The 25,019-nt window shown below is 41.1% G+C and overlaps 1 protein-coding gene across 4 annotated transcripts in view; it reads left to right on the top strand.

Moving 5' to 3' along the window:
- Positions 1-25,019, top strand: part of OCA2 (OCA2 melanosomal transmembrane protein) — a 229,999-nt gene that overhangs the window by 191,192 nt on the left and 13,788 nt on the right. For all 4 annotated transcript variants that reach the window (XM_024747301.1, XM_024747303.1, XM_024747302.1 and 1 more), the window contains exon 22: positions 24,896-24,989. In XM_024747301.1, coding sequence (XP_024603069.1) covers positions 24,896-24,989 — 94 coding nt within the window. The remainder of the gene's footprint in view (positions 1-24,895; positions 24,990-25,019) is intronic.

The following is a 25,019-nucleotide window of genomic DNA, read 5'->3' as shown; positions in this document are numbered from 1 at the left end:
TTCTTCCTCATTCTTGAGTAGACATCAAACTTCCATTATAAGCTCTTCCTCCAGGTTGGGCAGGGGAGTTTTCTTGTCCCTACATGGTCAGGCCAGGACTGTCATGGTGCAATGGAAATGAGCAAAAAGGCAGTAACATATGTTAAAAATTGTAAATCATCTCAGGTTTTAGTATAATGTCACCTTTTCCTTATATTTTTGTTTATAGTGTGTGCAGTGGAGAATGTCCTAAGGATTCTTAACTTACTGAGCTCACTGGGCAGGATGTGGGTCTCATGCCACCATTGTTTTATTGTTTTGGGGCATGTCTCATGTTTCTGTTGTGTGGTTTTGTTGCTAAGCTTGGTTTTGTGGTTAAGCAAACCTGCTTTCTTGAGTGATCATTAATTTACAGAAGTCTCCCATACTTTTTCTTTACTTACAATCCCCTAATAGGCTTAACTATTTAATTACCTACATTGTCCCTTTACTCTTTCCCTTTTGGTTAACATGTTTAAATTTATTGTGTTGACTGAGAGACTTGAGTTTATTTCTACTATTTTATTAAGGTTTTGCATTTATTATGCTTTTTCTTTTCTGATTCTTTTTTCCCTGTTATTTTCTGATTTCTCTTTGATTGATAAATCTCATCCTCCAACTGGCTTGGATGGTGCTGATTTTATTCCTAAGTCTTTTAGTGGGGATCTTTCTATTTGTAATGCACATAGTTGTATCTGCATTTCAAACAACAGTTGCAATCAACATGAGAAATAAAATATTGCCTGTCAAATATCAATAAACAAAGGATGCCACAGTCATCAGCAGTTGCAGCCACATCCAATGGTGAGCCAGTGAGCCCTGAGGGGACTCAGGAAGGAAACAAAGAATACCTGCCATCTAGCAGCCATCAGACTGCACAACGGTGAGCCCTGAGGGAACTCAGGATGTGAAAACACAGGATACTAGCCCCAAATGCCTGAGGTGCCTATCAAAGGAATGATTTCAATGAGCCCAGACTCTTGCACCTTCCCATACATGGAAAAGCGCTAAATTTCTTAACTTGAGATATCTGTTTTCTTTCATTAACAGTAATTTTTAGACATTCAGACTACCTGCCCTTTGTTGTAAAACTCCTATATATCCTGGCCCCCCGCCCACCTCCCCCTCTTTGGAGCAGTTTTCTCAGGGTTATTTGAGATACTGCCTCCTGGGCTTGAATTCCTAAGAATATCCACCAAATAAAACATAACTCTCAGCTTTTAGGTTGTGTAATTTTTTTCAGTCGACAAACAGAACCTACTTTAGTTAGTTTAAGAGGATTAGGAGTTTATCTAAGAATAGTGTACAGTTCATGGATTTTCTGAAGGACACCCTGGGTGGGGTTTGCCCCATGAAGCCCCCAACTTCTGCTGCTTTGCCTGGGTTCCCTCTCCCAATGCTGGATGCTGAGTACCTGGGACTTTCTCACTCTATCTTGAGCACACCTTGTCACATTTCTACAAATTCTCCAAGCCTGATTCTCAAGTAGAAGTGTCTGATTTGGAGAAGCCCATGTCACATGCCTGTTCTAGCTACAAAGGGGTTGGGGAAAGTGAGTTTCCGGCTTCTGCCTTGGGGAGCCAGAGCTCATGAAACAGAGTTCCTCAAACATAGGAGTTCCTCAGAGCCTGCTTCAATACTTACTTAAATGCCTTCTCTGCAATGCTTTCTGTACTTCCCGTGCAAGGCCTTGATTGTCCTCTGGGGTCCTATAACACTTTACACATAACTCCACTAAGGTAGTCATTAAACTGATTGTCAAGGCATGTCTGCAGCTGCATTCCCTTATTTACTAGCATTGTGCCTGGCACAGAGAAGGTAGTTAACTAGTGTTTGTATGAATAAAGAGGTAAGTAAACCACAGTAGATTAATTTTTCCAAAGTAACTCTTCCTTCACATCACCCTTGGCTTATCATCCTCCAGCAACATTCTGTTTCTCTCACTGAGGGAATTGGGCACCTCAGTGCTCGCTGTGTTTCTGAGAGTCATAGAAAATATTGCTGTACCATCTCTCTACCAGACCTCCGTACCATCTGAGACATACCCTCCTCTCCAGTTGGGCTGGTGCCACTTTCCTTAGCATGATACTGGGCATCTTTCTTGTGCCTTTGCCTACAATATTCTTTGCTGCTGGTAACAGCCATTCCCCTCAACTCTCTCCTCCCTTTTCCTGAGAGCTGGTCTCTCCAACATAGAGCCCTCTATGTTCCCCCAGTGGGAGGCTGTCCCTTCTCTGTATTCTTCTTCCCTGTGGCAGCTACTATCACTGCCAGCTGGAGACGCCAGATGCTGGTCAAATGCATCAGCACTGGGAATCTCTGGTGTGCCCTGAGAAGACCCTGGGAATAGATGGATATTATGAATGCATTAGCATTGGAGACACTGCCAAAGTTGGCAGATGTGAAGCCAAATCTGGTCTCCGTATTCCAACATCAAGTTAAATCTAGAGACAGAGTTTTGGGTGAAGTGGAAAAGAAAAGCTTTATTGACTCGCCAGGCAAAGGGGGCCACAGCAGGCTAATGCTCTCAAAGCTGTTCATCCAACCTGGGGGGAGGGGTGGTTTGTGAGGAGTTTTATAGTCCAGGGTGGGGTTGCTGATAAGGATCAGGATGCGTGCAGGGCCCACATTCCTTCAGTCCAGAGATCATCTGGCATCAGGTAATGATGGGTGAATTGTGACCTTCTCTGGAATGAAGAGTGCTTCACCAAGTAGTTAATATCTTCCATTTGATGGGGGTTTCAGTTTGGCAGAAGAGCTCAAAGATATCGCATGTGTATTCCTTGAGGGGGAACCAGGACCCTGCCCCAAGGCTGCACTATTGTTTCTTGACTGCTCCTCCCTTATCACTGCATCCCCTCCTTTCCCTGATTAGCAACTGTTTGAACCTGCCCTTTGGAACTCAGGGAAGGGGACACAGAAAGGCTTTTGTCCCCAGGAGCCCCACAGGGTTCTGCTCAGTTTCAGATGTTCTGTTTCCCTTGGACCTTCCTTCCTGACCACCAGCCTGTGGGCTGCAGGTGCTCGTAATCTTTCCTTCCTTGCTGCCTGCCCTGTGGATATGGGGCTTCCTCAATTTCAGCCCTGCAATTGTCCTCATAAAAAATCCATATGTATATAGATATCTTCCCTGCTTCTGGCCTCTGACAGGTGCAATGACATGAATGGGTCCTGGGGAAGTGATTTAGGTTTCCTGCCTGGATAGGATAACTCCTGCACATTTCACAACCCTTCTCCCAACCAGGAACATCTTCACTCTACACGCCTGAGAAGCCCTCTGAACTTGGAGTGTGTGGAAGGAAGGGGGACTATGGCTCTTTTCTGAGATCTCGGCAGTCATTTGTGTCCCTCTGCACCTCTGGCCTCATCCTTTGCATTCCAGAATCTTTGTGGTCTGACCTGGCTTGCATGGACCTACAGAGCTCGGGCATTTCTAGAAAGGTAGTGCCCCTTCTACTCTATGAGGTCTAGTTTCTTGGACTGTTTCTGAGGCCAGCTCCAACCAAATGTCCCTTAGAGTACCTGCTCCTCACTGTACACTCCTGGGGAGAGCTGCTCAGGGTTTGTCTGCTCTGTGTATTTTTACTTTGGTGAGATTCCCATATTCTCAGTTTTCCTATTTTCCTGGGGGACTAAACAAGGAGACCCAAGAACATCCTGTAGAAATACTGTCAGGTCAATCCAAGGGTAGAGATAGGTTTGCCTGCCCGTGGCCATCAGACATGAAGAGAAAACACAGGAACAGTGACTGGGGTCCCTGCTGCCAGGCTTGCAAAGCTGCCTGTGTTTGAGCTCAACCTCATTCTGCTGTAAGAACACAGCTCTGGCCAATGTCATTCTCCAGGTCAACAGGGAAAAAATTCATGAGATTTAACAACGTTGAAACCTTATTTTAAAAGGTTAGAAAAGGCTTCCCTGGTGGCACAGTGGTTGAGAGTCCGCCTACCGATGCAGGGGACGCGGGTTCTTGCCCCGGTCCAGGAAGATCCCACATGCCACAGAGCGGCTGGGCCCGTGAGCCATGGCCACTGAGTCTGCGCGTCCAGAGCCTGTGCTCCGCAATGGGAGGGGCCACAACAGTGAGAGGCCCACGTACCGCAAAAAAAAAGGTTAGAAAACTGCCAGTTGCTGTCACCATTTCCAATGAGTAGAAGTGCTGGCCAATTCCTCAGTGGGAGACTTAGGCTGTGCCTGAAAAGATTGTGAAGCACCTACTCAGAAAGTTCTTTTTGTTAAAAAATTATGAGGTTATTCTAAGGAAGTGAGTTAGAGAGACAAAAGTTCATGTCTTCTTGGGTAGTGTCTTCTCTCCAGAGTGTGCCTTTAGTTTGGGGGTGTTCCTCTGGTATTCACATTGTCAACTGTGAGCTGGGAATAGCAGGTAGGAAGCACTTCACATTTGTTCATGATATTTCTCTTCCAGTGATCAGAGAAGAACACCAAAAAATTCAGGAAATGCCAGAGACTTGGTTTATAACTGGCAGGATCATTTTCTTGAACTTTTGCTTATCTTATAATGTCCAGAGTGGAAAGAACTAGAGTGGATGAGCTTATCTATCCAAGTCATCTGGACAGGACTTCAGTGAGAATTCCAACATGAGCATGGGCAGATTATGGGAGAGCACCCCCTGGCTTTTTTGAAATTAGATTTGCTCTTTTAAATTTTCCTAATCCCCCTGCCTGGGTCCTCCCCTTCATTTTGAGCTTTGCTTACCTTAAATGGTGACACTACTAAACACACTATTAAATCAATTTAATATTTATATTCCATCGATGAATATTCCATCTGTGGAGGCAGAACAGAGAGGGAGACTTCGAAGCAGGAAGCTTGAAGCCTCCTCTCCCCTCTCGCCCCACGTGCCAGTGTTAATTCCATACTTATCTGGAGCAGAGACAGAGGGAGTAACTGGTATGGTGGATGGTGGCTCTTCATCAATTGGTATGGAAATATTCCAATATTTTAACAAATATTTCCATATAAGGAAATCCCTCTGATGTCTGCCCACCTCTCCTTCTTTCCTCTTCTCCCATCTGCAGTTGACAGGGAGCTGTGGAAGCTACATGTGACCTTAGATCTGCTTTTGTGGGCAGCTATTTTAGGCTTCCCGGTACACCACCCTAGAGACTGTACTGGAAAACTAAAATACACTGTTAATGACTGAAAATTCCCTGACAGTCTTTCTCAATGTAAACCTATCTTTTCAGCCTCATTTGCTTGAACAGGAAGAATTCTCAGACAATATTCAAGTTAAAATATGATTATTCCTGTCCAGGATGTTCAATTCAAAGAATGGTAATTTATGCATAATTTTGTGGGTTTTCTCTAACTGACTTCTTCATCATTATCTGAATTATCATTCAGCCTCTATGTGGAAATCATTTTTCATGGCTGGTTTGTTCTCATGCATCCTTTTTCTCTGGGTTTCTTTGTAGTCTCCTCCCCAACACCTGCCCCACAGGAAGTGTTAGGGCAGAGGGCAGACTGCTGTAACCCCTGACAAACAAAAGCACCCTTTAGGGTAGTAACAGCGAGAAGTATTTCACATTCACTTTTATTTCTGGTGTATCCGTGAGGAGGAAGGCGATCTCCACGTCTTACTCTTCCGCCATCTTCCCCCGTCTCCCACTTTAGCTTTTATGTAATCTCATTTCTACTTTAACTCATCCTTTCCTAAAATATCCAGGAACAAAATAAGGTAGAGGGTTGAATCTGGTCCAGTGAATTGCAACTAGGTTTAATAACATGAGCATATGTAGGAATTAACAGCTCAGGTCTGGAGGAGGTGGGTCTGGGCTTGAATTCCAGCTCCACCATTGTGCAAACTAAGAAGGTCAGAATCAGAGAAGGAGAAGTGACAGCAGAACAACTAATTGGCAGGACTCCAGCAGCTTGTCCACTGTGGTCTTGGCAAGCTGTGTAGTTGCAGTTTTGCCCACTTGGGGTCTGTGCCCAGCTTCTCTGGTGGGGGAGGGTGGCCTTGGGGGCCCTGCAGTGACCAGGCTGAGAGTTGTTCACCTTCCGTTCCCAAGTCCTGTCCACTACACCTCCGGATCCTAGCTCCACGGCACCCCACAAAAACAAGTCTCACGTTTGGGGTTCCAACAAGCTGAGAGAAAACTGATCACAGCACGTCCCACAGACATAGTACAACAAACAATAAATTATAAGAATACTCAGAGATTTAAGCACTAAACAAAAAAAATAGCTTCTGGAACTAAAACCCATAACTTTTAAGCTAAAAATATTGAATAATGAATTGAAGAAGAAAAAAGTCACTGTTAGGTCTGAGTTAGTGAGTTTGAAGCCAGTGAGAGAGGTATCTAAAAAGTACAGAGCAAAAGTACAAAGAAATAGAAACATGAAAAAAGGTAAGATTTTGATGAGACCGGTAAAACTAGCACGGTAATGACAGGCATTCCAGAAGGAAGGAAAGGAATACATTGTATTGACAACGCATGGCCCTTCATCCTCAAGTGGGGTCTGGGCATCAGCAGCCCTGGAGGTTATGGAAATGAGGCCTTGGCCACCCATACATGCCAAGCCAGAACCTGGATTTGGAAAAGATGCCAGGTGGCTGTCTGCACATGTACATGGGAGGTGCACTGATCCACTATAAATAAGCCTGCCAATGCATTACTGCAGTCTTGCCCTCTCCACTCCAATGTCCTATGAAGATGAAAGCTGTCCCTAGTGCTTGTCTGAGGCACTTATGAAATCCTACACAAAGGTATCAGACCAGGAGTGGAGTATTCCTCAGACACCCAAGTGCTTACTCATTTATCAGAAATGGATGGGGCAATTCTACATATAGACTGAGTGCCCAAACTTATATGTCTGACCTGGAGACAGCCAGCAGATATCAACAACAGAATGGCAACAAGTGAGAGAGCAAGACAGAGACAAGTGCACAATGACACCAGTGGTGGTATGTGCAGAAAGGACAGGTGTGGTGCATGCAGGAAGGACAGGTGTGGTGGGTACAGAGAGGGCAGATGTGGTAGGTGCAGACAGGATATAAATGGCAGGTGCAGGGAGGACATGTGTGATGGGTGCAGGGGAGCAGGTGGGGTGGGTGCAGAAAGGACAGGTGTGGTAGGTGCAGGGGAGCAGGTGTGGTGGCTGCAGTGGGAGGTTAATATCTGTCTTTGCTTGTAAAAGCCTACTGCATCTTTTCTCTGCAGGCAAGTGGATATAGCCTGTGAACTTCTCTGATTTTTTGATGAAAGGTGGATAGCACCATTTTCTATTAAAAATTTCAACTCTAAATGTTGTCAATAAATTAAAAATTCAAAACAGACCTTTCTGGCTTCTGCTCTTTACATTTTCTTTTCCAGAGGAGCCTCTATTCTTAGGGCTCACTGTCTGGTATTACTCATTATGGTCCCAGGATAGCCATCAATCTAGAAGTCCTGTGCCTGCCCTTGAAGGGTTGCCTGGGTGGCACCCTGTGCCCCAAAGCACTCTCTCCAACTCCCAGAACCACTGCTTCTTCCTGCTTGCTTTTTCAAAAAGTTTTATATTGGAGTATAGTTGATTTACAATGTTGGGTTAGTTTCAGGTACGTAGCATATATCTATTATTTTCCAGATTCTCTTCCCCTATAGGTTATTACTGAGTATTGAGTAGAGTTCCTGTGTTATACAGTAGGTCCTTGTTGATTATCTATTTTATATATAGTACTGTGTATATGTTGATCCCAACCTCATAATTTTGTCCTTGCCACCAGTCTTCCCTCTGTGGTAACCATAAGCTTGTTTTTGAAGTCTGTGACTCTGTTTCTGTTTAATAAATAAGCTCATTTATATCATGCTTTTAAGATTCCACATTTAAGTGGTGTCATATGATATTTGTCTTTCTCTGTCTGCTTTACTTGGCTTAGTAGTATGATAATCTCTAGGTCCATCCATGTTGCTGCAAATGGAATCATTTCATTCTTTTTAATGGCTGAGTAATATTCCATTATACACACACACACACACACACACACACACACACACACACACCACAACTTCTTTATCCATTCATCTGTCAATGGACATTTGAGTTACTTCCATGTCTTGGATGTTGTAAATAGTGCTGCAAAGAACATTGGGGGTGCATATATCTTTTCAAATTATGGTTTTCTCCAGGTATATGCACAGAAGTGGGATTGGTGGATCATATGGTAATTCTATTTTTGGTTTTTTAAGGAACGTCCATACTGTTTCTCCATAGTGATTGTACCAATTTACATTCCCAACAACAGTGTAAAAGGGTTCCCTTTTCCCCAAACCCTTTCCAGCATTTATTGTTTGTAGACATTCTGATGACGGCCATTCTGACTGCTGTGAGGTGATACCTCATTGTAGTTTTGATTTGAATTTCTCTAATAATAAGTAATATTGAGCTTCTTTTCATGTGCTTTTTGGTGATCTGTATGTCTTCTTTGGAGAAATGTCTATTTACTTCTGCCCATTTTTGAATTGGGTTGCTTGTTTTTTTGATATTGAGCTCATGAGCTGTTTGTATATATTGGAGATTAACCCTTTGTAAGTCACATCATTTCTAAATATTTTCTCTCATCCTGTTGTTTGTCTTTTTGGTTTGTCAGTGGTTTCGTTTGCTGTGCAAAAGCTTTTAAGTTTAATTAGGTCCCATTATTTATTTTGTTTTTATTTTCATTCCTCTAGGTGGTGGATGCAAAAGGATATTGCTGCAGTGTATGTCAGAGTGTTCTGCCTGTGATTTCCGCTAAGAGTTTTATAGTATCTGATCTTACATTTTAGGTCTTTAATCCATTTTGAGTTTATTTTTCTGTATGGTGTTAGAGAATCTTCTAACTTCATTCTTTCACGTGTAGGTATACAGTTTTCCCAGCACAACTTATGGAAGAGACTGTCTTTTCTCCATTGTATATTCTTGCCTCCTTTGTCATAGATTAATTAACGATAGGTGCATGCGTTTATTTCTGGGCTTTCTATCCTGTTCCATTGATCTATATTTCTGTTCTTATGCCAATACCATACTGTTTTGATGACTGTAGCTTTGTAGCATAGTCTGAAGTCAGGGGGTCTGATTCCTCCAGCTCCATTTTTTTTTCTCAGGACTGCTTTGGGTATTTGGGGTCTTTTGTGTCTCCATACAAATTTTAAGATTTTTTTTGTTCTAGATGTGCAAAAAATTCCATTGGTAATTTGATAGGGATTGCATTGAATCTGTAGATTGCCTTGGGTAGTATAGCCATTTTGACAATATTGATTCTTCCAGTTAAGAACATGGTATCTATTTCCATCTGTTTGTGTCATCTTCGATTTCTTTCATCAGTGTCTTATAGTTTTTGGAGCACAGGTCTTTTGCCTCCTTAGGTAGGTTTATTCCCAGGTATTTTATTCTTTTTGATGCAATGGTAAATGGGACTGTTTCCTTATTTTCTTTTCCTGATCTTTCATTGTGAGTGTATAGAAATGCAAGAGATTTCTGTGCATTAATTTTATATCCTGAAACTTTACTGAATTCATTGATGAGTTCTAGTAGTTTTCTGGTAGCATCCTTATGATTTTCTAAGTATAGTATCATGTCATCTGCAAAAAGTGACAGTTTAACTTCCTTTCCAATTTGGATTCCTTTTATTTCCTTTTCTTCTCTGACTGCCATGGCTAGGACTTCCAAAACTATGTTGAATAAAAGTGTTGAGAGAAGACATTCTTGTCTTGTTGCTGATCTTAGGGAAAATGCTTTCAGTTTTTCACCACTGAGCATGACGTTAGTTGTGGGTTTGTTGTATATGGCCTTTATTCTGTTGAGCTAGGTTCCCTTTATGCCAAATTTCTGGAGACTTTTAAATCATAAATGGGTGTTGAATTTGTCAAAACCTTTTTCTGCACCTATTGACATGATCATATGGGTTTTATTCTTCAATTTGTTAATGCAGTGTATCACACTGATTGACTTGCAGATATTGAAAAATCCTTGCATCCCTGGGATAAGTCCCACTTGATCACGATGTATGATCCTTTTAATGCATTGTTGGATTTGGTTTGCCAGTATTTTGTTGAGGATTTTTGCATCTGTGATATTGGCCTGTAACTTTCTTTTTTTGTGGTATCTTTGTCTAGTTTTGGTATCAGGGTGATGGTGGCCTCATAGAATGAGTTTGGAGTGTTCCTTCCTCTGCAGTATTTTAGAATAGTTTCAGAAGGATAGGTGTTTAAATGTTTGTTAGAATTCACCTGTGAAGCAATCTGGCCTTGGACTTTTGTTTGTTGAGAGTTTTTAAACCATAGTTTCAATTTCAGTACTGTGATTGGTTTGTTAATATTTTCTATTTCTTCCTGGTTCAGTCTTGGGAGATTTTACCTTTCTAAGAATTTGTCCATTTTTTCTATGTTGTCCATTTTATTGGCATATAGTTGCTTTTAGCAGTCTCTTAAGATCCTTTATATTCTTGTGGTGTCCATTGTAACTTCTTTATCATTTCTCATTTAATTGATTTAAGCCCTCTCCCTGTTTTTCTTGATGCATCTTGCTATAGGTTTATCATTTTGTTTAGCTTTCCAAAGAACCAGCTTTTAGTTTCATTGCTCTTTGCTATTGTTTGTTTTCATCTCTATTTCATTTATTTCTGCTCTGATCTTTATGATTTCTTTCCTTCTACTAACTTTCAGTTTTGTTTGTTCTTCTTTCTCTAGTTGCTTTAGGTGTAAGTTAGGTTGTTTATTTGAGATTTTTCTTGCTTCCTGAGGTAAGATTTTATTGCTATAAATTTCCCTCTTAGAACTGATTTTTCTGCATCCCCTGGGTTTTGGATCACTGTTCATTTGTTTTCATTTGTCTCTAGGTAGTTTTTTATTTCCTCTTTGATTTTTTCAGTGATCCATTTGTTGTTTATTGGCATACTGTTTAGCCTCCACGTGTTTGTGTTTTTTACAGTTTTTTTCTTGTAGTTTATTTCTAATTTCATAGCGTTGTGATCAGAAAAGATGCTTGATATGATTTCAATTTTCTTAAATTTACTGAGGCTTGCTTTATTGTCCCACATGTGGTCAATCCTCGAGAATGTTCCATGTGCACTTGAAAACAATGTGTATTCTTCTGCTTTTGTATGGAATGCTCTATAAATATCAATTAAGTCCATCTGGTATAATGTGTTATTTAAGGCTTGTGCTTCCTTATTGATTTTCTGTCTGGGTAGTCTGTGCATTGATGAAAGTGGGATGTTAAAGTCCCCCACTATTATTGTGTTACTATCATTTTCTCCTTTTATGGCTGTTAGTGTTTGCCTTATATTTTGAGGTGCTCCTATGTTGGGTGCATATATGTTTACAATTGTTATATCTTCTTCTTGGAATAACCCTGTGATCATTATGTAGCATCCTTCTTTGTCACTTGTAACAGTCTTTATTTTAAAGTCTATTTTATCTGATATGAGTATTGCTGCTCCAGCTTCCTTTTGATATCCATTTGCCTGGAATATTTTTTCCATCCCCTCACTTTCAGTCTGTATTTGTCACTAGATCTGAAGTGGGTCTCTTACAGACAGCATATATATGAGTCTTGTTCTTGTATCCATTCAGCCTGTCTATGTCATTTGGTTGGGGCATTGAATCCGTTTACATTTAAGGTAATTATAGATATGTTTGTTCTTATTGCCATTTTGTTAATTGTTTTGGATTTGTTTTTGTAGGTCTTTTTTTCTTCCCTTCCTCTTTTGTTCTTTTCTCTTGTGATTTGATGACTAACTTTAGTGTTCTGTTTGGATTCCTTTTTTCTTTTGTGTGTGTTTATCTATTGTAGATATTTGGTTATGGTTACCATGAGGTTTTGATATAGCACTCTTTACATATACAATGTTGTTTTTAGTTGCTGTCCTTTTAATTTCAAATGCATTTCTAATATCCTGAATTTGTACCCTCCTCTTCTCACAATTGCTGACTTTGATATCATATTTGTGTGTGGATGATGTTTACTGTATGTTTTCCTCTACTGGTGAGCTTTTCCATTCTTAATTTTCTTGTTTCTAGTTGTGGCTTTTTCTTTTCCACCTAGAGAAGTTCCTTTGGCATTTGTTGTAAAGCTGGTTTGGTGGCGCTGAATTCTCTTAGTTGTTGCTTGTCTGTAAAACTTTTGATTTTTCCATTGAATGTGAACAAGAGCCTTGTTGGGTCCTTCTACTGTGCCATCTTGTCTCCAACCTCCTTCCTGTTGTTTTCTACCAGGACTCCTCAGTTTCTCTCCTGGGGGTTCTAGCCATGAGTCCTGTCATTCCTGTAAGAGGCAGTCCTGCCAGCCTTCCTTAATTGTTATTTGTCTTGCACTCACCTGAGCTGTCCTTCCCATGGTCCTAGATCAGACATCCATTGTAGTGGCTACATATCAAGCAGCAAGGACTGTGCCTTCTTGCTCAGAATGCAGAAGAAGTGCTTCATATTTTTTTAGATGAATTGATATTATGGTATTTAAATTTAAATATATATATATTTAGGTGAGAGAAATCAAGAGGTACAAACGTCCAGTAACAAAATAAATGAGTCACAGGGTTGAAATGTACAGCTTGAGGAATATAGTCAATAATAATGTAATATCTTTGTATGGTGACACATAGTAACTAGACCTACTGTGATGATCATTTTGCAATGTACAGAAATATCAAATAACCAAATGGTGCGCCAGGAACAAATATAGTGTTGTAGGTCAATTATACTTCAAAAACAAATAAACAAACAAAACAAAAACAAGTTCATAGTGAAAGATCAGATTTGTAGTTGACAGAGGTGGGGTGTGGGAAAGTGAGAATTGTATGAAGGTGGTCAAAAGTTACAAACTTCCAGTTATAAGCTAAATAAGTACTAAGAAAAGGTACAGCATGATTAATATAATTAACAGTACAGTATATTACATAAGAAAGTTGTTAAGAGAATAAATCCTGAGTTCTCATCACAAGGAATAATTTTTTTTATTTTGTATCTATATGAGATGATGTATGTTAACTAACTTGTGGAAATCATTTCATGATGTCTGTAAGTCAAATTATTATGCTATATACCTCAACCTTACACAGTGCTGTATGTCAGTTATATCTCAATAAAACTGGAAGAAAAAAATAAGAATGATATAATGCTTTTGTTTAAGAATGTCAACATAGGCTAGCAATTACATCCTTGGGAATTATTTTTAATTGGGGTGACACATATTACATATTAACTTAAGATTTATGAGTGAGTCACATTTTTTTCAGAATTCTTTGGCAGCATGGCTGAGGTGACCAGTCCAGAGGCAGGCACTCAGCTGCTTCTTCTGTAGAGCACTGTGTGCTGGACTGACTCAAGGAACATTTCAGGAGGTGAAGGAACAGCTGTCCTAGGACAATGTCAGACAGGAAGAGGCTGTTTTGAGGAAAAGGCCATATGCAGAACCAAAGCCAAACCAGTCATCTCAGGGGAACACTGAGGGTCCTGGCTCAGCCTGACAGGCAGTGTGTGTGGCCCTGGCAGGCATCCCCACGAATTCTGAGGTTGGCAGCAATCTGACCTTAACCTGTGTTCCTCCCTGTGGTGGGGATGCCTTGGGGCTCAGCTGGGATTTGTCCAAACAGAACCTTTTCTTATACCTACAAAGTTCTCCGCATCTACAGGGCCATGACCATAGAATATCCATTGTCTAAGACTGAAAGCAGTTTGCTTTGAAGATGTTTGGAAGACCTGGAAATTGATTCCTTTAATACTGCCCAATCCTGGACCCTGCCTTAGAGTTTGTTGTGGCTGATAACTCTGTAATCCAAGTCAACAGGCCTGACAACATGGGTCCCCTCCTGCTGATCCCTCTTCTTTCCACTGTCCCTTTCTTCCCTAAACACTTTGCCTGTCATGACTATCATTATGATTATCTCTGTGCATTAAATGTCAGCTCCCTTCTGTTTATTTGACTTCACTGCCTTCACTTGGCAAAGCCCCTGCTGAAGTAGGTGATGTAAGTGAGGCTCACCACCCACCTACTGGCCTCGCGTGCACAGGCAGAGGACCAAGCACCCAGGCTGCCATCTGGCTTCACAACCACAGCCCTTCCTCAAGGTCCCTCTGTGCCACATGCCACACACCTGCTCCCTGGGCCTCACGTGCCCATGCCTCTCAACCACTTCTGCATGCTTTTCATCTCTTCAAGCCCCCAGAACCTTCCCTTCTTCCTTGAGTTGATGACCTTGTTTCCCATTTGTGAAGAAATGAAAACAATCATGTGGGGGCTTCCACAAATAATGAGCTCTGTGCCCCAGGGCGTGCTGCCTTCCTCCAGCTGTTTGGGGGAATTCCTGCCCTTCACCTGCTGCCAGATCCCACAGTTCTCCCCTGCAGAATTTATTTTTCAGTCTCCACTGGATCATTATTATTGGTTTCCAAATATGCTGCCCTTTCTTCTCTCAGTAAGACTCTCATGGGGCCATACATTGCAGCTGGCTCCCTCCCCTTCCTTTGCTCCTGTGACAGCAGACTTTGAAAATGTTGTCTACCCTTGCTGTCCTAGTCTCACTCTAACTTCTCTTCTCTCTTCTCTTGATCCCAGTCAAGGATTTCTCCCACAATCCACAGACACAGTTGCCTCCAAAGTTGCAATGACCTCTTAGTACCCACCCTCATGAGAGATTCCGTGATGCCCCTTGTTCTATCCTAACCTGGCTTGACAGCAATGACAATGTGTCCTGGAGGCAACCTCTCTCCTCCTTAAAACCCTTTCCCTGTCCGGCTCTACTAGGTTCTCCTTCTATCAATGATGTCATTTCCTCTCAGTCTCATCCATGAACCCCTTCATCTTCCACCCCCCCAAACGCTGGACTCGGTTCTGGCCACTACACTCTCTAGACTTATTGTGAATTGTCTTCTCTAAACTCATTCTCTAAATGGCAACTATACCTGACAACTCCTGGGCTTCTCTGCAGACATAGAGGCTTAACATCCAGCTGCTTCTCTTACCTCTACTCTACTGGGATATGACAGGTGTCTCAAACTAAACATTGATCATGATTCCATCCTTCCCCAATCTTCCTCATTTTCATAAATAACAATAGAATTCCATTTTCTCAGTTTCTAAGGCCACACATCTTAGAACCTGCCTGATTCTTTGCTTTCTCTTATACCCTACAGCCAGCTGTATTTCAAAGCTCCTAAATCTGGCCAGTTCCCATCAACTCCACCACTGCCCCTAAATCTAGCCAGTATTTCCCTCTCGTGTCACCTCCAAGTTGTCATCTTTGTTTCCAGTCTTGCTCCACCCCTAAGCATCTATTCTCCACAGAGGATTCCCACCTCACTCAGCAGAAGTCAAAAGTCTTGTAGTGGCCTATGTATCTTACAGATATGGCCACTGTGTCCTCTGTGATCTCACCCCTATCACTCTTCTCTTTGCCCACATTGCTCCAACCACACTGTCTTCCTTATTTTCCCTTGGACATGTCTAGCAAGCTTGTGCCTTGGGGCCTTTGCACTTCCACCTCCTTCTTCCAGTGATTCTCTTCACACAGATCATTGTGGGCTTGGTGAGTTTTTGTAAAATGTCACCTTCCCAGTGTAAAATTGAACACCCAGTCCCATTTTTGCTTTATTTTTCCCATAGCACTTTATACTACCCAACATTTTACTTATTCATTATTTTGAGCTGTTTAGTTGTTTAATGTTTAATTTCAATTCAATTCATATAGTTTAAAGTGCTAAATCAGTCTGGAATTCTTACTTAAAAAACAGCACCTTTATCCCATCTCTTTGTCTCACAGAAAACCTTTTTCATCATTAGCTGCTTTTTAATTTTATTTCTTGTTTCCTGAGTGATGTTACCTGTGTTTCTGCTCCTTTTGTGGTTTTTTCCTCTTTTGCCTGAGCCCTGGAGTCTCCATTTGTCTCATGTTTGAAAAGGCAATGACATCCTGAAGTTCAGTAATTTGGTGCCAAATTTCATAAGGGATATTGGTCTGTAGTTTCATTTTCTTGCAGTGTCTTTATCTGGCTTGGATATCAGAGTAATGCTGACCTCATAGAATGAGTAAGGAAATATTTCCTCTTCATGTTTTGGAATAGTTTGGTAAGTATTGATGTTAACTTTTCTTTAAATATTTGGTAAAATTCACCAGTTTGGAAGAGTTCCTTCCTTTTCAAAAATTTGGAAGAGTTTGAGAAGCGCTTGCATTAATTCTTCTTTAAATGTTTGGTAGAATTCACCAGTGAAACCATCTGGTCTTGGGCTTTTCTTTCTTGGGAGATTTTTGATTCCTGATTCATCACATTACTAGTTATGTGTCTGTTCAGATTTTCTATTTCTTCCTGATTCAGTCTTGGTAGGATGTATGTTTTGAGGTCCATTTTCTCTGAGTTGTCCACTATGCTGTATAATTGTTCATAGTAGTCTCCTGTGATCCTATGTGTTTCTAGGTGTTATAATACCTCCTTTTTCATTTCTATTTATTTGAGCTCTTTCTTTTATTATTCTAGTTAAAGGTTTGTCAATTTTGTTTCTTTTCAAAAAACCAGATCTTAGTTTTCATTGATCTTTTTTATTGGTTTTCTAGTCTATTTCATTTATTTATGCTCCAATCATTGTTTTTCTCTTATTTTGCTAACTCTGGGGTTAGTTTGCTTGTCCAGTTCCTTGAAGTGTAAATAGTTAGGTTGTTTATTTGAGATCTTTCTTTTTTCTAAATCTAGGCATTTATTGCTATAAATTTACCTGTCAGAACTATTTTTGCTGTATCCCATAGGTTTTGGTATGCTGTGTTTCCATTTTTGTCCAAAATTTTTTTAAACATCTTTACTGGAGTATAATTGCTTTACAATGGTGTGTTAGTTTCTGCTTTATAACAAAGTGAATCAGCTATACATATACATATATCACATTATCTCCTCCCTCTTGCATCTTCCCCCATCCTCCCTATTCCACCCCTCTAGTGGTCACAAAGCAACGAGCTGATCTCCCTGTGCTATGTGGCTGCTTCCCACTAGCTATCTTTTTATATTTGGTAGTGTATATATGTCCATGCCACTCTCAAACATTGTCCCAGGTTACCCTTCCCCCTCCCCGTGTCCTCAAGTCCATTCTCTACATCTGCATCTTTATTCCTCTCCTACTCTTAGCTTTTTCAGAATTTTTTTTTTTTTTAGATTCCATATATATGAGTTAGCATATGGTATTTGTTTTTCTCTTTCTGACTTACTACAGCCTGTATGACAGACTCTCGGACCACCCACCTCACTACAAATAACTGAATTTCGTTTCTTTTTATGGCTGAGTAATATTCCATTGTATATATGTGCCACATCTTCCTTATCCATTCATCTGTCAGTGGACACTTAGGTTGCTTCCATGTCCTGGCTATTGTAAATAGAGCTGCAATGAACATTTTGGTACATGACTCTTTTTGAATTGTGGTTATCTCAGGGTATATGCCCAGTAGTGGGATTGCTGTGTTGTATGTTAGTTCTATTTTTAGTTTTTAAGGAACCTCCATACTCTTCTCCATAGTGGCTGTATCATTCCCACCACCAGTGTATGAGGCTTGCCTTTTCTCCACACCCTCTCCGGTGTTTATTGTTTGTAGATTTTTTATGCTGGTCATTCTGACTGGTGTGAGGTGATATCTTATTGCAGTTTTGATTTGCATTGCTCTAATAATTAGTGATATTGAACATTCTTTCATGTGTTTGTTAATAATATGTATATCTTCTTTGAAGGAATGTCTATTTAGGTCTTCTGCCCATTTTGGATTGGGTTGTTTGTCTTTTTGATATTGAGCTGCTTGTAAAATTTGGAGATTAATCCTTTGTCAGTTGCTTCATTTGGAAATATTTTTTCCCATTCTCAGGGTTGTCTTTCCATCTTGTTTATGGTTTCCTTTGCAGGGCAAAAGCTTTTAAGTTTCATTAGGTCCCATTTGTTTATTTTTGTTTTTATTTCCATTTCTCTAGAAGGTGGGTCAAAAAGGATCTTGCTGTGATTTATGTAAGAGAGTGTTCTTCCTATGTTTTCCTCTAAGAGTTTTATAGTGTATGCCTTTACATTTAGGTCTATAATCCATTTTGAGTTTATTTTTGTGTACAGTGTTGGGGAGTGTTCTAATTTAATTCTTTTACATGTAGCTGTCCAGTTTTCCCAGCACCACTTATTGAAGAGGCTCTCTTTTCTCCATTGTATATTATTGCCTCCTTTATCAAAGATAAGGTGACCATATGTGTGTGGGTCTATCTCTGGACTTTCTATCAAGTTCCATTGATCTATATTCCTGTTTCTGTGCCAGTACCATACTGTCTTGATTACTGTAGCTTTGTAGTATAGTCTAAAGTCAGGGAGCCTGATTCTTCAAGCTCCGTTTTTCTTTCTCAAGATTGATTTGGATATTCAGGGTCTTTTGCGTTTCCATACAAACTGAAATTTTTGTTCTAGTTCTGTGAAAAATGCCATTGGTAGTTTGATAGGGATTGCACTGAATCTGTAGATTGCTTTGGGTAGTATAGTCATTTTCACAATGTTGATTCTTCCAATACAAGAACATGGTATATCTCTCCATCTGTTTGTATCATCTTTAATTTCTATCATCAGTGTCTTATAGTTTTCTGCATACAGGTCTTTGGTCTCCTTAGGTAGGTTTATTTCTAGGTATTTTATTCTTTTTGTTGGGATGGCAAATGGGAGTGTTTCCTTAATTTCTCTTTCAGATTTTTCATCATTGGTGTATAAGAATGCAAGAGATATCTGTACATTAATTTTGTATCGTGCTACTCTGGCAGTGGCAGGCTGCACAGGCTCCTGGGAGGGGAAGTGTGGATAGTGACCTGTGCTTGAACACAGGATTCTTGGTGGCTGCAGCAGCAGCCTTAGTGTTTCATGCCCATCTCTGGTGTCCATGCTGATACCCCCATCTCTCACCCATCTCTGGAGCTCGTTTAGGCAGTGGTCTGAATCCGCTCTCCTCACACACCCTGAAAAAATGGTCCTTTGCCTCTTAAGCAGTTCCAGACTTTTTCCCAAACTCCCTCCTGGATAGCTGTGGTGCACTAGCCCCATTTAGGCTGTGTTACTCCTCCACCATCTTGAAGGTCTGTCTAGATATTTTTTTGATTTCCCTTTTGATTTCTTCTTTGACCCACGGATTCTTCAGGAGCATATGGTTTCATTTCCATACATTTGTGAGTTGTCCAGCTTTCTTCTTGTTATTGATGTCTAGTTTCACACCATTGTAATTGTAAAAGATCATTGATATGATTTCTTTCTTCTTAAATTTCTTAAGACTCATTTTGTGACTTAACGTATGATCTATCCTGGAGAATGCTCAGTGTGTGCTTGTGAAGAATGTGCATTTTGCTGCTATTGGATGGAATGTTCTGTATACGACTGTTAGGACTATTTATTTTAAAGTGTAGTTTAAACCCAATATTTCTTCATTGATTTTCTGTCTGGATGATGTTTCTTTACATAGGGCATTGAAATCCACTGATCTGTTAATAGTTGCTTAATATAGTTAGGTGCTCTGATGTACGATGCACATATATTCACAATTGTGAAAGCTATCAATGAATTGACTTCTTTATTATTATATAGTGACTTTTTTTGTCTCTTAACAGTTTTTGACTTAAAGTCTATTTTTTCTGACATAAAAAATCTACTTCTGCTCTCTTTTGGTTTTCATTTGCATGGAATATCTTTTTCCATCACTCCACTTTGAGCTTATGTGTGTCCTGTGGCAGCATATAGTTGGGGCTTGTTTTTTCTCATTTTTTTGTTTTTCTTTTTTAAAATCCATTCAGCCACTCTGTGCCTTTTGATTACAGAATTTAATCCATTTACATTTAAAGTAATTGTTGATAGGTAAGGACTTACTATTGCTGTCTTGTTAATTGTTGTTTTCTGGCTATTTTGTCGTTCCTTTGTATCTTTCTTGTTGTCTTCCTTTGTAAATTGATAATCTTCTGTAGTGGTATGTTTTCATTCTCTTCTCTTTATCTTGTGTGTATACACTATAGGTTTTTGTAGTGTGGTTAACCTGAAGCCTTAATAAAATATCTTATAACAGTCTATTTTAACTAATGACTCAACTTTAATTGCATACAAAAAATCTAATATTTTACTTCACACTACATTTAATGTTTTTGGTGTCACAATGTACATCTTTTAATCTTGTGTTTTCACTAACAAGTTACTGTAACTATAGATATTTTAATACTTTCATCTTTTAACCTTTATACTAGGATTAAGTGATTCATATATCACCATTACAGTGTTAGAGTATTCTGAATTTGACTGTATACTTACCAGTAAATTTTATACTTTCCTTTTTTCATGTTATTAATTAGCATGTTTTCATTTCAACTTGAAGAATTTTCTTCAGCATTTCTTGCAAGGCTGGTCTAGTGGTAACGAACTCCCTCAGCTTCTGTTTGTTTGGGAAAGTCTTTATCTTTCCTTCAGTTCTGAAGGACAGCTTTGCTAGGTAAAGTGTTTTTGGTTGGCAGGTTTTTTTTCTTCCAGCACTTTGAATATATCATCCCATTCTCTTGTGAATTGCTAAGGTTTCTACTGAGAAATCCACTGATAGCCTTGTGGGGGATTCCTTTATATGAGAGAAATTTATTTTCCCTTGCTGCTTTTAAAATTCTCTCTTTGTCTTTGATTTTAGACACTTTTATTATAATGTGCCTTAGAGAAGAATATTTTAGATTGAAATTTTGGGGTGATTTATTAGCTTCATGAACTTGGATTATCAAAATCTTCCTCCAGATTTGGGAGCTCTTAGCCATTATTTCTTTTAAGTAAGTTTTCTGCCCCCTTTCCTCTCTTCCCCTTCTGGGACTACAATGATACATAGGTTTTCTTCTGTAGGCTTTCTTCATTTCTCTTCATTCTCTTTTCTTTTTGCTCCTCTGATTGGATAATTTCAAATGACTTGTCTTTGAGCTCACTGATTCTTCTGCTAATCCAGTCTGCTGTTGAAGCTCTCTATTGAATTTTTCAGTTCTGTCATTGTATTCTTCAGCTCCAAAATTTCTGTTTGGTTCTTTTTAATATTTTCTGTCTCTTTGTTGAACTTCTCATTTTGTTCTTGTTTTGTTTTCCTATTTTTTCTAAATTGTTTACTTGAGTTCTCTTGTAGCTCTCTGAGCATCTTTAGAGCAATTATTTTGAATTCTGTGCCTGACAATTCCTGAATCTCCATTTATTTGGGGTCAGTCATTGGAAGTTTACACTCTTTCTTTGGTTGAGTCATGTTTCCCTGATTCTTCTTGTTTCCTGTAGCCTGGCACAAGTATCTGTACATGTGGAGAAGCAGCCATCTCTTCCAGACTTTATGGAAAATAGCTTCACCTGCAGTTTGGGGCATGCTTGAGAGTACCATGACCTGAGCACAGGACACCAATTGTGAGGGCATGTGGAAGCTCTAGTTCCAGGGTGCATGGTGATTTGTTGGCTCAGCATGATGGAGTCCACATCACTGATACTGTGTGGTCTTTGGTGAGTGGTGGATGGTCCACAGAGACTGCAAGGACTGTTGTGGTCCACAGTGGTGCCTCCAGTTCCTGCAGCTAGGGACCAGGGTTGATAAAAGTGGTTATCAGAGCTAGTGGTGTACATACACTTGGCTGCAGGGGCCAGCAGCAGGTGCCTGTGTGGTGGCAAGGGCCAATTACAAACATGCATATACTGATGGGGTTCTGGTGAAGCAGCAAGGACTGAGGCCACCTGTAGTTGCACTGGAAGCTGCAGGGGCCCTGCTCTTGGTGCATACTTCCATAGCTGCTGGTTCTTGCCATGGGTACATGGCGGTGGAGACTAGTTTTGGGAGTCAGACTGGGGTCATGCAGGTGTACAGTTGGAGGGGTTAGCTACAGGTGAGCAGAGTAGTATAAGCCAGTGACAAGACATAGAGCTGAACCGGGGCCCACAAGCAACTGTGAGGGCCTTGGCTATTGTGGTACAGTCCTGTGGCTGCAAGATCTTGCCACAGGAATGGCAAGTCGAAGTCAGTGACTGGTGTCAGTCCAGTGGTTCATAAGAGCACAGCTGGAGGAGCTACCATGGGGTGGTCACCTCCAGGATTCTAGGCTGATATCTTTCATTTTCACAGCTGCTGGTGTGGGCTGGCTACTGGTCCTGGTCCCAGGTTATGGTGGGGCCTTGCATGAGGGATTGGGAAGGGACTCAGATGGCTTGTGTCAGTGAACACAAATACTTGTGGGGCATAAACCAGTAAAATATTCGGGAGGTCTGCAGCAGCTGTGCTGGTCATTGGTTTCTTCAGTGGTGAAAGCTACCAGAATCATCTATAGAGCAGGTCGCTGGAAACCATAGTAACTCCTAGTGTGAGGCTGACACTGGTAGCCCCTGCTTTTCTTCCTTGTTCTTAACTGCTTCTATACAACTCAGGTTTGACAGTTTCTGGCTGGGGTGAAACAAAGGTGGGTCCTTTGTGCAGTTCCCTGAAAGGCTGGGGAAGTAGGTTTGCTCATCCTGCTTTCTGTTTCCCAGAGAGGGGAATTATTTCTAAATAGGAAGTTCCCACTTGGTGCTGAGCAATGTTGGCTTGGGGAATGGGATGATGCAGGCAAAATGAAGCTTTCTGGGACCTGGTATAAAGCCAGTGAGACAACAACCCATTCTTGTAGGGTGTGGAGTGGGGACCTGACCAATGCTGTTTTCCTTTGCTTTTGTGGTTATTCTCGAGTTTTTTGTTCCACTATGTTGCTGACGTTTCTTTAGAGGACTCTAGACCTCTCCCAGGGCTTTTTTGGGTGGATATATTTCTGCAGCCATCAGCCTATAACAGAATCTGGTACTTGTAACTATATGGTTTGGAACATGTGCACAGGAACAGTTGTCTTGATTTTTAGTAGCACTAGGGTCAAGGACCCCTTCTAACTTTTACACCTCAGTACCCCTGACAAGGGCCCAGCATCCTGTGCTTAGTTGTTCCAAGTCTGTTTCTTTGAGCCAACTAGCACAAGAAGTCCTTTAGGGTGGAGGTTGGCCTTTTATGACAACATGCTGCTTGGTGTGTATGGTGCCTGGTGGCCACACTGTGTGTGTGTTTGCTCTGCTCATTGATGACTAGGTGCTGGGAGAAGCCCTACTTTGCTCGTTTCTCCAAAGAACCAAGACTTCAAGTCTGAAATTTCCTCTGTGACAATAATTGGGTTCATCATGAGACAACAGAAGCAAGGATTGAAATTTGCCATGGGGACTGCTCAGGGGACCCTTCTGACAGGAATTTCTGTTTCTTTGTGAAGTAGACTTCCCAGGATGTTACTCATTTCTCTTCCAGTAACTATTTGGGGCTACCGAGAATGAAAAAGTGAATTGAAATTCTCCTTGGACCCAGCTAATAGGAAGGGCTCTTTCTCAGACCCCACAAGGCAACTCTGGAGAGCTTTTGGCAGGACTAGAAGAGGAGTGTGTACCGTAGGTGCATAGGTCTGTGGGTTGGCCACAGCCCATTGGTCAGGGCTCTGCTGGCGCTTATGGGGCTCTTCCACATGTCCTCCCTCTGGGGACACCAAGAGGTGGCAATACTTCCTGGGATTTGCTCTTCTCATAGCCGAACCTGAAGCTTCAGAGAGGCTTACAGTAACATGGGGTGCTTCTGTCTAGTCCACCCACTGGTCAAACAAGCCACTGGCCAAGGCCAGAGTCAGTGGGGTAGGGAAGTAGATCTGTCTGTTTCACTGGAGACCACTGCAGAAGGCATGCAAGTGAAGTCCTATTGCAGAGATAAAAGGATGGGGACTGATCCAATCTTCCCAAATAAGCAATGAGGTGTTGCTTTTATGACATCAGGAAACCTGGTGTCCAGTAGAGTGTAGCTCTGTTGTCCCCTAATTCTCTATAGCAAATGAAATCACATGTCATTTACATATCTCCACATTGTTTTTATCTTTCTGTCTGTGATTTTGGGTAGTCCTTTCCAGATGGGTTACTGTTGGAGCCCTCCTCTTCCTGCTCTTTACAGAGGTTCACACAAGGCAACTGCTCCAAGGCAGCAGGTCCAGGGGTCCCTCCTTAACCTCTAATGGGCTGCTCTGAGGTACCTAACAGTGGTAACATGGACTAACATCTCCTGAGCGTGCTGGAAACAGGTCCAATGAGTACATCTCCTTCTGTCCTTCATTAGCAACATGAGCCACAAGGGGGCATGTCCTGGGAACACAAATTTCACACAGAACCGTCACAACTGCTACGTGTTTCACTAATTACTATAATGTGAAATTTATCCCTATTAGAAAGATGCACTGGATGTTGCCATGATTTACTAGAGAATACTACTTCCTAGTCATTGAATCTGATGCTTGTTACATCATGAACATCAGCAGGAGTGGGGTGACTGCACAGAGGCAGTGGTGAGAAATGGTTTAGCACCGGTTTACCTGCATGCAGTTTGGAATCAGAGAACTGATTCTGGCTTAACCACTTACAAGATCTGTGTCTCTCCATGTCTCGATGTCCTTATCTATCAATTGAAGGTATAACATACACACCTGGAGGAAGTTTGAGGATTAAATAAAATGATGTATGCATGGAGTTAGTGTAGGACTTGATCCACGGCAGGGCTAATAAATACTGGTTAGATGGTTGTGGTCCCAAACACTGTGTTAGATTCTATGCGACTTCACCCCATTTAGGAATCCACAGCAGCAGCTGGAGAAGGAGCTGAGGAGAAGGGGGACCAATCGGTCATGTGGATGGAAACAAAGACTTACTGATGGTCTCAAACTCAAGGTTTTGTGGGTTCCAAAGGTTGCTTTTATTTCCTTTTGAACATCCTGTGCTCCATACAGTTTGACTGCTAAAAAAGTGCTTTGGATTTTGCAAGTTGGTCATAGAATGGGAAACTCCTCTGGGCTTCCATGGACCTGATATCAGTGTGCTTTTCCTCCACAGATTCCTGTGCTCCTGAACCTGAGCAGAGACCCTGAGGTCAGCCTGCCTGTGCCACCACTCATGTATGCCCTTGCCTTCGGTGCCTGCCTGGGAGGTAAGGGGGTATTAATGCATTTGAGGGAGG

The sequence above is a fragment of the Neophocaena asiaeorientalis genome, unplaced genomic scaffold (genome assembly GCF_003031525.2).
Source record: "Neophocaena asiaeorientalis asiaeorientalis breed wild unplaced genomic scaffold, Neophocaena_asiaeorientalis_V1.1 scaffold236, whole genome shotgun sequence".
Lineage (NCBI taxonomy): Eukaryota > Metazoa > Chordata > Mammalia > Artiodactyla > Phocoenidae > Neophocaena > Neophocaena asiaeorientalis.
This window is presented reverse-complemented; position numbering and strand designations above follow the sequence as displayed.